An 18,340-nucleotide genomic window follows, 5' to 3' on the forward strand; every position below is an offset into this window, starting at 1 on the left:
AACCAAAGTAGGTCAATTAAATTGGGACGGAGGTAGTATTTGTTAAAATGTCATTTTAAAAGAAAAAATAACATTTCAGTTTATAAAAATCATAAGGTTTCTATATTTTATTGTAAAATTAATTTTGGTACATAATATAGTATAAAAGTATATTTATAGGATCAAAATCATATTTAACCCTAAATAATTTAAAGACTTAAAAGAATTAAACCATATGAAAGGGAAAAGGAAATGTCACTTGCTTAATACATAGGACATAGACGTGTTGCAGTATGCATATTAAACTAGTTGAATAAGACTCATAACAACCACCTCACCTCATTATGGTGTTTCTATTTTTGATGACTGAGTAAGGGTTTCTCCCTATTTATTACTGCCAATTACCACAGCTAGACTAGAATACATATTTTTGTAAGTTGGATAAAAGTAAGTAGCACATGTTGGTGCAGTTCAAATGTGTGGTTGTGAAGAAGTTACTAGTACTGTTGATGAGTAATGAAAATGAAAGAAGGTGAAAGAAAGAATAATGGGCCGGACAATGATTTGGGCCGAAAGAGAATTGTGGTGGACATAACCGACCCGGGTAAATAATTTGTAACCAAGCGGCCGCTCTATAAATACATGATTTCTGGGCATATTTTACTTTGCTTCAGTTGAATATTTTTTCACCAAGAGAATAGGTTGCTTGCTTTTACTTCTCTTCTTTACTTTCACTTTTCTGTTTTTCTCTTTGATCCCTTTTATCTAATATATGTTCTTTTACTTTTCTGTTTTATTTTTTTGCAGTTTTATACTTCACATAATGTCTTCCAGTGGCAATAGTTACGAGGTTGATTATACTTAATCAGTGATTTTAATTACTTTTTTAGCAGATCAGTGATTTTAATTACTTTTCTTTAGCAGATCAGTTCAGTAATTTTACTTACTTTTTTAGTAGATTGATTATACTATTGAGAAATGATATTTTGACAACCACTTTTTGACAACTTTTAGACAACTTTCTCCCTCATACTCACATGATGTTGTTATCCTCTCTCTTCCTTTTTCTCTCTCCATTGTTTTTGACCAATAAGAAGTGAGAAAAACAAAGTTGTCATCAAATGGGTGTCAAAATATCATTACTCTATACTATTTTGTTTATTAGACTTCTCCCGAACGTTTGGCGAGAGAAAGACGTCGTGAAGAACGACGTGCAGCTGAAAACTCTATGATCGATAATATGTCCAATGAAAAGGCTCGTCATATTTTTAATCTTGATCTTGATCTTGATAATGACGTGGGTTTTCATTTTGTAAGAAAATGTTACAAGAAAATTATCAAAGCTTTGACAACAGTATGGGGTGCTCATATTTCAAAACATGAATCAGACTTGAATACACATCTTGAAAATGTTAAGAGTGCATATGAGAAGGGCGGCCGTGATTTTAGTGAGATGTAAGTAATTTTTTCATCTACTTTTACAATTGGCACCGTTAATGTTTTATTATCTAATCTTTCCTATTATATTTTCAGTGACCCTGGTGATATCATGTTCGAGGACTACCTTCCAACTCAGTATGGTAGGCTCAAGGCCTATGAAGACCGACTTGAGTACTGGGATCGCTTGATCACGCGTGCCAATCGTTGTTGTGCGCCCAGGGTGCAGCCTCTTGGCCCACAACGTCCAGCTAGTTATTATACTCCACCTGATTATGGATTAGAGGATGATGATTGATGGAACTACTTTTCTGAGGATGATGGAACTGTTTTTCTCTAGTTTGCACTTTGGTATCTAAATCCCTAGTAGTATTAGTAAGGAGTAAGTAGAACTGAACTTATCTCTAGTAGTTTGCGGCTTTGGGCATCTAAATCCCTATTAGTATTGTAATTTATGTCTCCTTTTGGGGTACCTAAATCCCTAATTATGTATAATTAATGTCTCCTGCTCTAAACTGTTATTTACTACTCCCTCTGGTCCTTATTATAAGAAACAATTGACTTTTTTGGTTCATAGATTAATTAATGTATCTTGTTATAAATATAGACTAGATACATCACTTACACAATGAACCTAAAAAGTCAACTTTTTCTTATAATAAGGACCGGATGGAGTATGTTATTGTATAATTAATGTATAATTAATGTCCCTAGTATTCTAAATCCCTAGTTATGTATAATTAATGTCTCCTGCTCTAAACTGTTATGTATATTATAACTAGGGTGTTGGTTGCTCTAAACTGTTACTTTCACTGTCTTTTAAGAAAGAACCGAATCACAGTTATTGGATTAAGAATGTGGACTATTATGCTTACTAAGAGCATCCACAATGGTAGTTCCCTAACAAGGACTTCTTAAATGGACCCCACATGACACATCACTTATTTATAATTTTTTAATAAAAGTACCTATCAAGGACTCAATGACTCCAATGGCAATACACTAATAAGGACTCCAATGAAAAGTACTTAAATATGTCCCACTATCTTTACATATTAAACAAAAATAATTTATCTATTACTCATTTTTACAAGTGGGACCAAGTAGTACACATTTTATTACTTCTTTATGCAAGTGGGACCAAGTGGTACACATTTTATTATTTTTTTAAACGTGGGACCCGTTAGTTACTCAAGAGAGAGAGGGTCCTTATATAGTTGTCTGTTCCTTAACGGGGACTCGATTTTTCTTCCTCCAATGGAGGGTCCTTAACGGGGAGTGGTCCTTGTTAAGTAAGGACCCCCCATTGGAGATGCTCTAATAGTGACAAGAGAGTAACCAACACCAACAGTGAAAGTATCGATCTAAAACAGAAAGCTTCTTTTTATAATAAAATAATCATTGCATGGTTCTCGTGGAAATAAAATAATGTTGGATTGGATGAGTTTTTTTTTTTGGTTACAGGATTGGATGAGTTGTTTGCAAGTAATAATAAAATTGAATGCGTGCCACATGTGGCAGTGTTTGTTTATAGTACAAAATTAATTTTATAGTAATTAAAAAGGTTAAATAGATAAGGTAAAACACTAAAAGCTAGGTACAAAATTGATGACATTGAAAACGACTGGACTACACAAAAGTAAAAATACAAGACACAATTTTCTGACAGTCAAATAAATATAGATTTTATTTTAGTGAGTAAATATTTTGGTAGGAAATCATGAACCAAACTAATTTTTTACGGTGAAGTTTGAATTAGTTTTCTAAAAATAAATCACTCAATTCAAAAACTAAAATCATCTCTGATTTAATTAATTTAATATAATAACTAAAATATTTTAAATTAAATATTTCTTGTTAGATTAAATATTTTAATTTTCAATACATTAATACACACATTATTGCGAAATAATTTTATCAATCACACCTCTCAATTTTAGCATCCAAGATCTTTTTAGCAAATTGATACACAATAATGAACCATAATATCATTTCATTCATACATAAAGATGATGATACATTTTTCAAGTTCATACAAGGTTCAATATCAAGATATCATTTTTTTTTTGCATAAATCAAAATAATATATATTAATAACAATGATGTTACACCCCGCACAAGGTATGCGAAAAGTGCTTCACCAAACAAAATATAAAAAGTGCATAATACAGAGTACATGGAATTCTAAATACAAGGTAGCAATTATATTCTAAGAAGCAAGCTAGCAACCTAAAAATATATCCTTGTATACATTAAGTGCGCAGCAAAATCTTTCCAAAACAAAAGTTGTACTTCTAATTATCTCCACCTTTGTCACATAAAAAAAGGACATAAAGCACCCGTGCTCCAAGCAGTGGGAGAAGACCCAACCCATCAGAAGATGATGAATCTGATGGAACCGACATAGGGATAGCAAGAGTTAATCGAAGCCTAAATTTATTAAGTACATTTTCATGTCGAGATCAAACAGTATTATCTTGAACATTTTGCTTGTAATAAATATCCAGAATAAACTCTCTAGGATATATATATATATATTGTTAAAGAGTATCGGCAAAAAAAACTTAATTATAAAATAAATAAATCTGAAGTTAAAAAAAAGATATACATTGTTATCTTCTAAACTTCTTGAACGACCTTTTGTCTTCAAAATCGAAGTACTTTTTTTTTTTTTTTACGAAATGAGACCAAAGTACTTGTTAACTTACCTTGTCACACATACCAATGTATAATTTTGATCTTAAATAACTTTACTAATTTATTAGAAAAATTATGAAAATTTAATATTTTGAAAATATCCATCGAGACGAATCCAACGATATTTTATATGATATTATTTATCTTTGTATATTAGTAGAAAAATACGGTCAAAGTATGTTAGGTCAATAGTGCACATTTTCAAATAGGTCATCTATTATAGGACGGAGGGGGTATAATTTTCAAATAGGTCATCTAATGTAACAACAAATTTTGAGAAAAGTATGCATCAGAGGAAATAATGGACTGAGAATGTATACAAGGGTAAGATGGTAACAAATTTTCAAATGGGAGACTCCTATGCTTTTTACCATTACCGGACTTATAATACCCTTCTCCTAAACTCAATTATAACTATAACACAAAGGTTACACTTGATATTTTGCAACTAAACTCAACTTTCCCACTTTTATCAAAATTTCAAATTTCAAATTTCAAATTTCAAATTTCAAATTTCATTCATTCACTTGAAATTTGAAATTTCATTCATTCACTTTATATTCCCTCTCTTACATTCTTTCTACAAAAACATACTTCATTTCTCTCATGTCTCCTTCTCATTTTAGCTAAAACTCTTTCTCAATGTTATATCTATCTATTTCTTCTTCTTCTTCTTCACATTTTATTGTTTTCTATTCTTATAATTTACCTTCTATTTCTTCAAATTTCAAACTTCACTGATTGTTTTTATATCCATCATTTACCTTCTATTTCTAAAAATGTGTATCTTCATTTCTCTCTTCTATCCTTCTCATCTTCTATATTACTACTACTTTCTCTAATTTTCAATTCATTTCTGTCATCTCTCATCTTCTACAACTAATCTTCTCATTTGATTGTTGTTATTGCTGCAGGTATGAGAGAAAAGAAATTACTCGTCTTCATCAGGTGAAGAAAGATGTACAAACCGAAAATGAGATGATTTTAACTGTTAATTTTGTTTCCTTAAACTGTCGCCTGAAATTGCAAAAACTGAAGAGTGTGTGGGAGAGAAGGTACAAACTGACTCTGTCTTTCATGTGCTCTGTCTCTTTTCTCAACCTTAAAAAAATGTTTGAATTTCTTTTCAATTAGACCAACCACTGTCTCTCTGCTCTATAAATGTTGTTGCAGGATAATGTAATGGAGTTTTTGTCCCTTCATTGATCTACAAACAAAGAAAAGAGACACAAATGAGGTGATAGTTTGCAGCAAAGTCATTGTTATGAAGAAATAAATATGAGGTGATGATTCTTCATTTATATATGAAAATTATATATCTATTATAACAAACAAATATCTAACAAACCTGCTTTTTTAAATCTACAGATTAATATATTTAGAGAAGAAAAAAAAAAACTTGACAAGACTTTTAAACAAACTTTTTCGAGATAAAAAATACAAATAGAATAATAAATAACAAATTTTAAAATGAATTACTTATTTTTTCATAAATGTATTTTGAGAAGAAAAAAATAGTTAAAATCTGATTTTTAAGTCACTTTCAAATATTTATATGATAAAAAATATTTGGAGATGTATAGTTTAAATAAGAAATTCAAATAGCTTATTTCAGATCTATAACAAAGTTTAACACTATACTCGATATTGTTACACAAGAATTTTTGTACAAAACTTTGAATTTGCATTTTGACTTAATATCTGAAAATATTTTCAAGAATAACAAATTACCCTTATCTCATTTATCTTATTTGAAAGATTGAAAGGAAGATTGAAAGATGAAGAATACAAACAATTGCAGAAAGGAAGAGAGAAAGAGATGAAGATGTACATAGAAGAAACTTTTGAGTAATTTACGGTGAAGAACATAGAACCAAAACACGTTTTACAGCAATGAAGTTTGAGTAATTTAAAGAAGGCATCTTTTTGGAACATAGAACATGATGTTTTGAGTAATTTAATTAATGTATGTGACTTTTGGAGAATGGTGTTTTTGTTTTGTTGCTTGCCACTAAGTTGTATTGATTGCCTCAATTATCACGTGAAGGTTGCTTTTCTTCTTCTTGGTTTTTGCATTGCCCACCATCATGCCTTTTGTTTAATTTATCTTAAAAACACTATATATTAATGCTAAATATATTTTTTGTAACAAAAAACAATTACTAACTATATTTTTCATTTATATTAATACTCAATATTTAATATTAATACTAAAATTCAATTAGATATTTTGTAAAAATAAAAGTAAACTTATTATTTGTAAAAAAAACCAATCAATTATCTTTAACCTTTCATTTCTTTTTTGAATATTATTAATATTAAATATATATTTTTCATACTTTCTTACTCCTTATATAAAAAAATTCCGTGAAACTATCACAATACACGATTATTTTTTTTACCGATTTATAATCTATAAACATTAAGTGTCTTCGTAACTATTAATACTAATGTTTTAAGATATATCTATACAAACTGTTCAAATTTGAATACATAAAATAAGAGTGCAGCCAGGCAAATCAATAAAAATTCATAACTTTGCAAAATAATATTCTACTATGTTTATCAATTTTTCAGATCGATTTAATATTAAACCGTTTATAAAAAGGTAAACATTGATATTTCTAATCTCAAACAAAATTGTACAAATTATAACATAGATACTTCTGAAAACAAAGTTTTTTTTTTCTTTGTTATGTTTGTATCAACAATAATAAATTCAAAAAATCATTAAGAAAATGGAAGTGTGAGTGATCTTCATACAAAATATTTTTCATTAGAAAATTCAAAAATAAACACAAACATATCCTACACTAAACAATAAAATAAAAGCTTACATGATCAATCTTGCAGATCTGGTACTAATCTTTATGCGAGTCAAATCTAGATTACAGGGAAGAAGTTTTATTTTTTTCTGGTGGAGAAATATGAGAAGATTATAATGACCCTTTTTTCAAAGTGACTCCTTAAAAAAATTTGTTTTAACAGAAATATAGAGGAAGATTAAAGGATAAAAAATATTATTTTTATTTGCAAAAAAGGTGATCGGAAATGGACATAGGTGGCCGGTTTGTGGCTGGAGGCTTGAGTTTTGGGAGAGATTGAAGAAGAAGGAAAGTGATAGAATGAAAAGTAATAATGGAATGGAATGGGTGAGAGATTCCCGAAACATAAATGGGGAATAAGACAAAATTTAATGTCACTTGTGTGAGTTGAAAAGTCAAAGATGGAAAGAAATCATAAAAAATTGATAAAGTTTCTATTTGAGAGCAAATTGATTTGTTTGTGGGACAAAATTAGTTTTTTTTTTGAGAGATTGTGGGACAAAATTAGCGTTCTTGCTGCTCTGTTTTTTGTTAAAAAAAATTTAGGTGGGTTTTGTATAAAAGAACAACAATATCATAATCTATTATGATTAATTAAACTTCAATTTGTTTTGTTGTTTTTAAAAAATATATCACTAAAAAATTCGTTGGAGTGTCAAATTGTAAGATGAGATCCATTTTAAGGACTACAACGAATGATCAATTTTAATTAGTATTTTTTTTATATCTCTAATTAAACACCGCGATTGTCTAAATTTTATTAATATATTAATAAAATATATGTCGATGTATCAACTATTATTTGATCACTTCACTAAATCGCGGCAAAACACTTCACGACCCTAATGATCTGACACCATCAACAATTCTATTCATGACAGATTTAAACAAATTCAGCAGATGGGAATTTCGGAGTGCTTCCCAATTCAGTCAAAGTTCCCCAGTATTCACAAAATCAAGATATTATGTCTAAAACCACCTTCATCACTCTTGCTCAGATTAATAAAATCAAAAAATAAAAGTTATATCAAAACTATATATATCAAAACTATATATATATATATATATATATATATACTAATTAATATATTCATAAAATAGTCTATGAAATGTATTTTACGATAACAATATTATATAATACATTAATAATAATAATAATAATAATAATAATAATAATAATAATAATAATAATAATAATAATAATAATAATAATAATCGATAAAAAATACATATGGGACACAATTTATGGGACACAATTTGATCATTGGTCTGATGTATACAAAAATACATATGTAACTTAACGATTGTCAACCCATATTAGTAAATACAACAAGTAATCAGTTTTAATTATTACCTTTTTTAATATATTTAATTAAACATCATGATTGCCTAAGTTTTGAATATATTAAAAAAAATATGTCAGTGAATTGACTATATATTAATATATATGACTATATGTTTGTTTTATGGGAATATATATTGATAGAATACAAATGATTACTTAAACTATATATTAACAAAAATATATCTCACTATATTTTTTTTATGGAAATATTTTAGTATATTTTTATTTATGAAATGTATTTTACGATAACAATAAAATATAATACATTAATTATGATTTTTCACGGGATGTTTATTAATATTTTTCACACTAAAACAGATTAGTAAATAAAAACTATGATTATTTTTATTTATTAGGTTTTTAATATCGTCAATACTAAAATTTAATATATATTTTTTCATATTCAAATTTAATTATTTTATAATTTTTTATTATTACTAATCAATATATACATTATTAATTGACATACTTTACATATTTTCACTATGGACAACAAAAATACTATACGAAGCACAGCCGAGACACGACACGCGGCGGAGCCGCGGCCATACAGCGCGGCGAAGCCGCGCTACCCGTGCTTAGCACGGGTATCTCGACTAGTTGAGTTGAAATTTGAGACATCCAAGAAAATACATTTTTTTTTGTTGAGAGGATACCCAAGAGAATACTAGTACGTAGATTTCAAATTTTGACTACGAATATAACATATCGGATAATTAATGAAAGTGAAGAGTGGGAGGTGACTCAGCAAAGTTCAAAATGGGAAAACATTGGGAGAAAAGAAACCAATGGCAATGGGATGGGACAGAGCAAACGAAATGTGAAAGGTGGTAGGTACTGTACTATACTACAAAGTACAAAGAGTGAGAGCAACTGAACAATGTAAAAAAATATAAGTACACACCCTCACTGATTGAGAAATCAACGAATCATTTTTGAAAGAGTGGTATTGCACTCTAAACTTGTCTTTATATTCAACAAAGCATTTCTAATTCCAACCACTTTTTGTAAATCTCCATAAATCCATTGTATCATCAACTTTTATACTCCCTCCGTCCCGGAATAACTGACCCATTTTCTAAAAAAAAGTGTCCCAAAATAACTGACTCATTTCAATTTTCAATACAACTTTCATCATTCCCAATACAATATAACACTAAATAATACTACTTTTATCATTCCCAATACAATATATTCCACTTTCCCCTTTATTTATACACTTTTCTTAATCTGTGTGAAAAACCAAAGTAGGTCAATTAAATTGGGACGGAGGTAGTATTTGTTAAAATGTCATTTTAAAAGAAAAAATAACATTTCAGTTTATAAAAATCATAAGGTTTCTATATTTTATTGTAAAATTAATTTTGGTACATAATATAGTATAAAAGTATATTTATAGGATCAAAATCATATTTAACCCTAAATAATTTAAAGACTTAAAAGAATTAAACCATATGAAAGGGAAAAGGAAATGTCACTTGCTTAATACATAGGACATAGACGTGTTGCAGTATGCATATTAAACTAGTTGAATAAGACTCATAACAACCACCTCACCTCATTATGGTGTTTCTATTTTTGATGACTGAGTAAGGGTTTCTCCCTATTTATTACTGCCAATTACCACAGCTAGACTAGAATACATATTTTTGTAAGTTGGATAAAAGTAAGTAGCACATGTTGGTGCAGTTCAAATGTGTGGTTGTGAAGAAGTTACTAGTACTGTTGATGAGTAATGAAAATGAAAGAAGGTGAAAGAAAGAATAATGGGCCGGACAATGATTTGGGCCGAAAGAGAATTGTGGTGGACATAACCGACCCGGGTAAATAATTTGTAACCAAGCGGCCGCTCTATAAATACATGATTTCTGGGCATATTTTACTTTGCTTCAGTTGAATATTTTTTCACCAAGAGAATAGGTTGCTTGCTTTTACTTCTCTTCTTTACTTTCACTTTTCTGTTTTTCTCTTTGATCCCTTTTATCTAATATATGTTCTTTTACTTTTCTGTTTTATTTTTTTGCAGTTTTATACTTCACATAATGTCTTCCAGTGGCAATAGTTACGAGGTTGATTATACTTAATCAGTGATTTTAATTACTTTTTTAGCAGATCAGTGATTTTAATTACTTTTCTTTAGCAGATCAGTTCAGTAATTTTACTTACTTTTTTAGTAGATTGATTATACTATTGAGAAATGATATTTTGACAACCACTTTTTGACAACTTTTAGACAACTTTCTCCCTCATACTCACATGATGTTGTTATCCTCTCTCTTCCTTTTTCTCTCTCCATTGTTTTTGACCAATAAGAAGTGAGAAAAACAAAGTTGTCATCAAATGGGTGTCAAAATATCATTACTCTATACTATTTTGTTTATTAGACTTCTCCCGAACGTTTGGCGAGAGAAAGACGTCGTGAAGAACGACGTGCAGCTGAAAACTCTATGATCGATAATATGTCCAATGAAAAGGCTCGTCATATTTTTAATCTTGATCTTGATCTTGATAATGACGTGGGTTTTCATTTTGTAAGAAAATGTTACAAGAAAATTATCAAAGCTTTGACAACAGTATGGGGTGCTCATATTTCAAAACATGAATCAGACTTGAATACACATCTTGAAAATGTTAAGAGTGCATATGAGAAGGGCGGCCGTGATTTTAGTGAGATGTAAGTAATTTTTTCATCTACTTTTACAATTGGCACCGTTAATGTTTTATTATCTAATCTTTCCTATTATATTTTCAGTGACCCTGGTGATATCATGTTCGAGGACTACCTTCCAACTCAGTATGGTAGGCTCAAGGCCTATGAAGACCGACTTGAGTACTGGGATCGCTTGATCACGCGTGCCAATCGTTGTTGTGCGCCCAGGGTGCAGCCTCTTGGCCCACAACGTCCAGCTAGTTATTATACTCCACCTGATTATGGATTAGAGGATGATGATTGATGGAACTACTTTTCTGAGGATGATGGAACTGTTTTTCTCTAGTTTGCACTTTGGTATCTAAATCCCTAGTAGTATTAGTAAGGAGTAAGTAGAACTGAACTTATCTATAGTAGTTTGCGGCTTTGGGCATCTAAATCCCTATTAGTATTGTAATTTATGTCTCCTTTTGGGGTACCTAAATCCCTAATTATGTATAATTAATGTCTCCTGCTCTAAACTGTTATTTACTACTCCCTCTGGTCCTTATTATAAGAAACAATTGACTTTTTTGGTTCATAGATTAATTAATGTATCTTGTTATAAATATAGACTAGATACATCACTTACACAATGAACCTAAAAAGTCAACTTTTTCTTATAATAAGGACCGGATGGAGTATGTTATTGTATAATTAATGTATAATTAATGTCCCTAGTATTCTAAATCCCTAGTTATGTATAATTAATGTCTCCTGCTCTAAACTGTTATGTATATTATAACTAGGGTGTTGGTTGCTCTAAACTGTTACTTTCACTGTCTTTTAAGAAAGAACCGAATCACAGTTATTGGATTAAGAATGTGGACTATTATGCTTACTAAGAGCATCCACAATGGTAGTTCCCTAACAAGGACTTCTTAAATGGACCCCACATGACACATCACTTATTTATAATTTTTTAATAAAAGTACCTATCAAGGACTCAATGACTCCAATGGCAATACACTAATAAGGACTCCAATGAAAAGTACTTAAATATGTCCCACTATCTTTACATATTAAACAAAAATAATTTATCTATTACTCATTTTTACAAGTGGGACCAAGTAGTACACATTTTATTACTTCTTTATGCAAGTGGGACCAAGTGGTACACATTTTATTATTTTTTTAAACGTGGGACCCGTTAGTTACTCAAGAGAGAGAGGGTCCTTATATAGTTGTCTGTTCCTTAACGGGGACTCGATTTTTCTTCCTCCAATGGAGGGTCCTTAACGGGGAGTGGTCCTTGTTAAGTAAGGACCCCCCATTGGAGATGCTCTAATAGTGACAAGAGAGTAACCAACACCAACAGTGAAAGTATCGATCTAAAACAGAAAGCTTCTTTTTATAATAAAATAATCATTGCATGGTTCTCGTGGAAATAAAATAATGTTGGATTGGATGAGTTTTTTTTTTTGGTTACAGGATTGGATGAGTTGTTTGCAAGTAATAATAAAATTGAATGCGTGCCACATGTGGCAGTGTTTGTTTATAGTACAAAATTAATTTTATAGTAATTAAAAAGGTTAAATAGATAAGGTAAAACACTAAAAGCTAGGTACAAAATTGATGACATTGAAAACGACTGGACTACACAAAAGTAAAAATACAAGACACAATTTTCTGACAGTCAAATAAATATAGATTTTATTTTAGTGAGTAAATATTTTGGTAGGAAATCATGAACCAAACTAATTTTTTACGGTGAAGTTTGAATTAGTTTTCTAAAAATAAATCACTCAATTCAAAAACTAAAATCATCTCTGATTTAATTAATTTAATATAATAACTAAAATATTTTAAATTAAATATTTCTTGTTAGATTAAATATTTTAATTTTCAATACATTAATACACACATTATTGCGAAATAATTTTATCAATCACACCTCTCAATTTTAGCATCCAAGATCTTTTTAGCAAATTGATACACAATAATGAACCATAATATCATTTCATTCATACATAAAGATGATGATACATTTTTCAAGTTCATACAAGGTTCAATATCAAGATATCATTTTTTTTTTGCATAAATCAAAATAATATATATTAATAACAATGATGTTACACCCCGCACAAGGTATGCGAAAAGTGCTTCACCAAACAAAATATAAAAAGTGCATAATACAGAGTACATGGAATTCTAAATACAAGGTAGCAATTATATTCTAAGAAGCAAGCTAGCAACCTAAAAATATATCCTTGTATACATTAAGTGCGCAGCAAAATCTTTCCAAAACAAAAGTTGTACTTCTAATTATCTCCACCTTTGTCACATAAAAAAAGGACATAAAGCACCCGTGCTCCAAGCAGTGGGAGAAGACCCAACCCATCAGAAGATGATGAATCTGATGGAACCGACATAGGGATAGCAAGAGTTAATCGAAGCCTAAATTTATTAAGTACATTTTCATGTCGAGATCAAACAGTATTATCTTGAACATTTTGCTTGTAATAAATATCCAGAATAAACTCTCTAGGATATATATATATATATTGTTAAAGAGTATCGGCAAAAAAAACTTAATTATAAAATAAATAAATCTGAAGTTAAAAAAAAGATATACATTGTTATCTTCTAAACTTCTTGAACGACCTTTTGTCTTCAAAATCGAAGTACTTTTTTTTTTTTTTTACGAAATGAGACCAAAGTACTTGTTAACTTACCTTGTCACACATACCAATGTATAATTTTGATCTTAAATAACTTTACTAATTTATTAGAAAAATTATGAAAATTTAATATTTTGAAAATATCCATCGAGACGAATCCAACGATATTTTATATGATATTATTTATCTTTGTATATTAGTAGAAAAATACGGTCAAAGTATGTTAGGTCAATAGTGCACATTTTCAAATAGGTCATCTATTATAGGACGGAGGGGGTATAATTTTCAAATAGGTCATCTAATGTAACAACAAATTTTGAGAAAAGTATGCATCAGAGGAAATAATGGACTGAGAATGTATACAAGGTAGCAATCCTATGAAAGAAGCATGGAAGTGATGAACACAATCAGTGCAAGCATAACTAACAATAGCTTCTGATTCACAAACATCCAAAACTGATGAAATTTTGTTATTAATTTAATCCCACTCCTTTATAACCTGAGTGCTCTCTTTTGTGCATAAAACACCATTACCCATAATTTACTTGCTATTAAACTAAATAAAATACTTTTACTTTGCTTAATCTATTGTATTTGTACTACTACTACTACTACTATGTACCCATGATTGTATTGTATCTCTCCGGTCTAGCACAACTGTTTTTTTTTTTTTTTTTTTTTTTGAATTATGAGCACAATTGTTGAATATGCATGCATTAAATAGGTGGTTTTGTTAACCTACTTGGACATTTCATGTTGTGTTTTCTGGGAAGAGACTAGAAATATACACGTCATCCATATATCAGGTTTAATATGAATATTTGAAGAGGTTAGCTTGATAAACATGACAAAATTTAATGAGAAAAACATTATGTGTAGTAGTTTTTTTTTCTTTCTTTTTTATATTAGATGTGGTCAAAAGCAAGCAGCAGATATATTCTAATTATGCAAACTTATGAGATTTCTACATCTACACGGGTAACATTAGGCACAAAGGAAAGATTGAACTAGGTAGGTAGCCTAAACCAAAGCTTGCTACTTTTTAAGTCATGTTCTGGTCTACTTCTAAAGTAACATCAAACAAATGCATCAGACCACAGTGGCCATCCATTCATAATTTTTTCTGTAGTATCACATCCAAGGTATTAAAAAACGGTCGCGGTCAATGTCGCGATCGCGTATAGGATTTCGCGTTTTCGGCCGTTACGAGCGTTGCGATACGGATTGCGCTTGTCGCGGTGTGAATTAATCACAACATTGCACAACTCTTAAATAATGATAGTTACTTAAATAACTTAAACTACATAAAGATTTGGAGTTCAAAACTATATAAGGAACTTAAACTATACTCCCTCCGTCCCGGAATAACTGATCCATTTTCTAAAAAAAAGTGTTCCAAAATAACTGACTCATTTCAATTTTCAATACAACTTTCATCATTTCCAATACAATATAACACTAAATAATACTACTTTTATCATTCCCAATACAATATATTTCACTTTCCCCTTTATTTATACACTTTTCTTAATCTGTGTGAAAAACCAAAGTAGGTCAATTATACCGGGACGGAGGTAGTATAAGTTATCTCCTTATATAGTTTTGAACTCCAAATCTTTATGTAGTAGTTATTTAAGTTACTATCATTATTTAAGAGTTGTGCAATGTTGTGATTAATTCACACAACTTATGTAATCTATGATCAAATATGTACTAAAAATATGATTTTCATCTATCTCAATTGAAAAAATATCCGGATTCTATGTCTATTGTCATGAACGGAATTTTTTTACGGCCGTAACGGTGTTTCGTCGCGGTTGTAACGGAGTTTTGTCGTGATTTTTGTTCACTCTATAAAAACGGTGAAAAACGGTAACGTCCGCTACCTATACCTTTTTGTCGCGGCCTTTTTCTCGGTAACGGACCGTTTTTTAAAACCTTTCACATCTTTAAAAACCTCATCAAGACATATTTTTACCAAGTATAACTCACTTTAGGGAAAAAATAATTGAAAGATTTCATTTGAAGCAAGGCACTGAAACGTGTTAAAAAAAACATGAATATTGGCTTGACATTTCAAAGAATTTTCCACATAAGTGTAGTATGAAATAGCCTTTAAATGGCCTCCATTGGGTTATGAAACTAATAAAATAAAATAAAAAGGCTCCATTGGCCTCCTTTGGTGTGTTGTAGGTGATCCAAGACTCGTCCAGGCGTCCCAACCTTCAAGAGTGAGAAACCAACATATATAAATAAAAAATGCCAGAAGATATCAAATTTAGGATATTATCCCTCACCTATTTGATGTACAACAAAGAAAGAAATGAAATCGAATAATGTCTATGGCAACATAAACACTTACAATAATATGAGGTCGCTTTGCTATTTGGATGGATTGTTGTAGTTCCTCCAACAAGCTAGGAAAAAGGAAATGATACCAATCAAAATTGATTGATTTGTATATTATGCATTTGAATAACCAACCAGGACCATAAGGGATTTGTTTAAGAGAGAAAAAAAGAAAAAATAAAAACTCACCACAACACACTTGACACCACCAATTTCAGAACCTAAAGCTTCAAAATGAGCAGCAATTTGAAACGCAAGCTCCCTATGAGGTAGCATAACATTATAACACACCTAGAAAGTCGATATCTACATATTCCCACATAGCTTGCTTAATAACTAATGAGGTAGCATAACATTATAACACACCTAGAAAGTCGATATTAGAAGGTAGTACTTATCAAGAAAATCATATACACCACATGTCAAACACACTTTATAAAGAGAAAACAAATCCATCTAAATAAACTTGATGCTTAATGCAGAACAAGAGCTTACTAGCCTTAGTAGTGGCAGAAAAATAAAAATAAAAACAAGAACACACATTTCATAGAAAACAAAATGCCTAAAGGAAGAAAACATATGATATATTCCACCAAGAACATGGGTATAATAATACTAACAAATATTTCAGACTTCACAAACACCAAGGAAGCCTTCTTCCTGAACCTTCCCTGCATCTATTTCCTCCAAAAAAATGGCCTCAACTTAAGTTAATCTTTGATGAGGTTATAGTCAAGTTTACATATGCAGGATAGAGTACATAACATACAAACTGAATAATTGGGTTAGAAATGGCATACCCTCATATTCTAATGCAAATACATCATGCAAAGAAACCGGACTAAAGAAAAAGTAGGGACTAAAGAACTGAGAGGAAATAGGAAATTAAAATCCCTCAAGTGTGAAATGCTTCAAGGGGAAGAAGGTTTCTACTTTCTACTATAAAAAGGTCTAAAAAAGATTGAATGAGGGTAGGTTTTAACACCAATAAATAAATAACCCCCCTGGATGGAATTCTGCAAGCATAGAGCTAAACATGTATCCAATCTTAAGGAAATATCATCCAGATTTTATTCATAGAAAAGCCCAGATCTCAAGAAAATAAGCTTATGATAGAATGTGTTTTCTATCAGCAATCCCAATTCAGCAGATAACATTTAACTATTGGTATCCAAAACTAAAAGTGTAGTCTTTGTAGCTAATAAACAGGTATAACTATTGTATCTAACAGTAGCAAATGAATTTGATTTTAAGATGTTTGATTAAAATCAAATAAATTTAAACATCCAAATTTTTTAGAAGAACGATGTATAGGGGGAAGGGGAACTAATAAAGAGAGCAAGGACCAAAGAAACACGTCCATCTTTGAGCAAGCATTTGCAGATAGAATGAGGCACCAAACCATAGATGGTTTGGACTTGGAAATTTCAGTAAAATCCTCTTAAAACTATTGGTTAAAATAACACTTTTATTATTAAAAGAGCCATGACAGGAGCACTTTCTAAATTCCTCTATAACCAAACCAGGAGCACTTTCTAAATCAAGACACTGCTTACAAGTGCAGCTATCCTTTGGGTAAAGCTACAGCAAGTGCAACCAACCTGGATAAATTTTATATCAGTTAATCCTCAACAAACTCAAGTAGTCCTGAGAAACCTGCTATGAAACTATTTTATCTCGGAGAATATTGAAACTTGAGGATTTCATAAGTTGTGGTTGATTTATTTCCCAAAAGAAAAAAGCACACAGATCAAAGTGCGATTTGTCATCCATTTTTTAAGGGAATTTTGTTGAAGTTTTATGTTTCTTCCTTTGTTTTATTATGTCTATGCTTCATGGAGTATATCATATCAATTGCTATTTTGTGATACTCTCCTTTTTTTTTTTATAACTCTTCTTTCCTCTTTTGTCTTGCCTTCTTATTTATATTGGTGACATTTTTTCATTCATTTTAAAAGGAGTGATGAAGGTGATCAAAGCATCAGAAATTTCACACTGAAGAACATATATCAGGCATCAGCCAAAATAAAAAGGCTTTAGCAAGATTATGTAATTGCAAGATTCACCAAAATCTACTATAGTAAATTCTAGAGAGCAATGATAAGAAAATCTTCTTAGATGAAAAAACAATCATTGATATTGTTTGTATTGCATCATTTAGATTTCTGCATTCATCATTTAGAATGGACAAGATACGTAATTCAACCAACCCATGCGAAGCACGGGTTTGTAACTAGTTACATTGAGAAAGGGAAACTATGATATAGGGGAAATAACAACCAACTTATTTTCTCTTTTCTTTTTTACTTAATTTCCAATCAAAAACAAGTATCTTAGTAAAATTCATTTTTAATTTGCAAATGAAAAGAGTTACAAGGTTGCTCTCTTCTATTTTTGG

General features: G+C 30.2%; 2 protein-coding genes and 3 long non-coding RNA genes across 6 annotated transcripts; 3 read left to right on the plus strand and 2 right to left on the minus strand.

Annotated features, from left to right (window-relative positions):
• The first annotated feature begins 315 nt into the window (after positions 1–315).
• Positions 316–2,156, plus strand: LOC146943807 (uncharacterized). Of its 2 annotated transcripts, XM_085742079.1 has the most exons (3): positions 316–680; positions 787–1,434; positions 1,513–2,156. In XM_085742079.1, exons 2-3 carry the CDS (start codon positions 1,208–1,210, stop codon positions 1,712–1,714), a joined length of 429 nt encoding a protein of 142 aa, XP_085598205.1. In that variant the 5' UTR covers positions 316–680; positions 787–1,207; the 3' UTR covers positions 1,715–2,156. The 2 variants fall into 2 exon arrangements, with proteins under 2 accessions (XP_085598205.1, XP_085598204.1); XM_085742078.1 differs by lacking the exon at positions 316–680 and having other exon boundaries at positions 701–1,434.
• A 2,391-nt stretch (positions 2,157–4,547) lies between these two features.
• Positions 4,548–7,920, minus strand: LOC146943808 (uncharacterized). Its single transcript, XR_015025712.1, has 2 exons — positions 6,951–7,920; positions 4,548–5,320 (listed from the first exon to the last, which is right to left on the minus strand). It is a non-coding gene; the product is annotated as an uncharacterized LOC146943808 (long non-coding RNA).
• On the plus strand, positions 5,257–6,175 carry LOC146943809 (uncharacterized). Its single transcript, XR_015025711.1, has 2 exons — positions 5,257–5,396; positions 5,872–6,175. It is a non-coding gene; the product is annotated as an uncharacterized LOC146943809 (long non-coding RNA).
• Positions 7,921–10,066: 2,146 nt separating the features above from the next.
• On the plus strand, positions 10,067–11,679 carry LOC146943810 (uncharacterized). Its single transcript, XM_085742080.1, has 3 exons — positions 10,067–10,203; positions 10,310–10,957; positions 11,036–11,679. Exons 2-3 carry the CDS (start codon positions 10,731–10,733, stop codon positions 11,235–11,237), a joined length of 429 nt encoding a protein of 142 aa, XP_085598206.1. The 5' UTR covers positions 10,067–10,203; positions 10,310–10,730; the 3' UTR covers positions 11,238–11,679.
• Positions 11,680–15,636: 3,957 nt separating this feature from the next.
• LOC146943811 (uncharacterized) lies at positions 15,637–17,734 on the minus strand. Its single transcript, XR_015025714.1, has 3 exons — positions 16,132–17,734; positions 15,956–16,010; positions 15,637–15,816 (listed from the first exon to the last, which is right to left on the minus strand). It is a non-coding gene; the product is annotated as an uncharacterized LOC146943811 (long non-coding RNA).
• Positions 17,735–18,340: the final 606 nt, after the last annotated feature.

Source organism: Medicago sativa, chromosome 2, assembly GCF_051527215.1.
Source record: "Medicago sativa cultivar Bolivia chromosome 2, Bolivia_mono, whole genome shotgun sequence".
In the NCBI taxonomy this organism is placed as follows: domain Eukaryota; kingdom Viridiplantae; phylum Streptophyta; class Magnoliopsida; order Fabales; family Fabaceae; genus Medicago; species Medicago sativa.

Bases quoted from the DNA above. Each gene is read 5' to 3' on its own strand.
- LOC146943807 (XM_085742079.1), top strand. From the start codon at position 1,208: ATGATCGATAATATGTCCAATGAAAAGGCTCGTCATATTTTTAATCTT. The intron at 1,435-1,512 runs GTAAGTAATTTT...TTATATTTTCAG, and splicing joins GGCCGTGATTTTAGTGAGAT to TGACCCTGGTGATATCATGT.
- LOC146943810 (XM_085742080.1), top strand. From the start codon at position 10,731: ATGATCGATAATATGTCCAATGAAAAGGCTCGTCATATTTTTAATCTT. The intron at 10,958-11,035 runs GTAAGTAATTTT...TTATATTTTCAG, and splicing joins GGCCGTGATTTTAGTGAGAT to TGACCCTGGTGATATCATGT.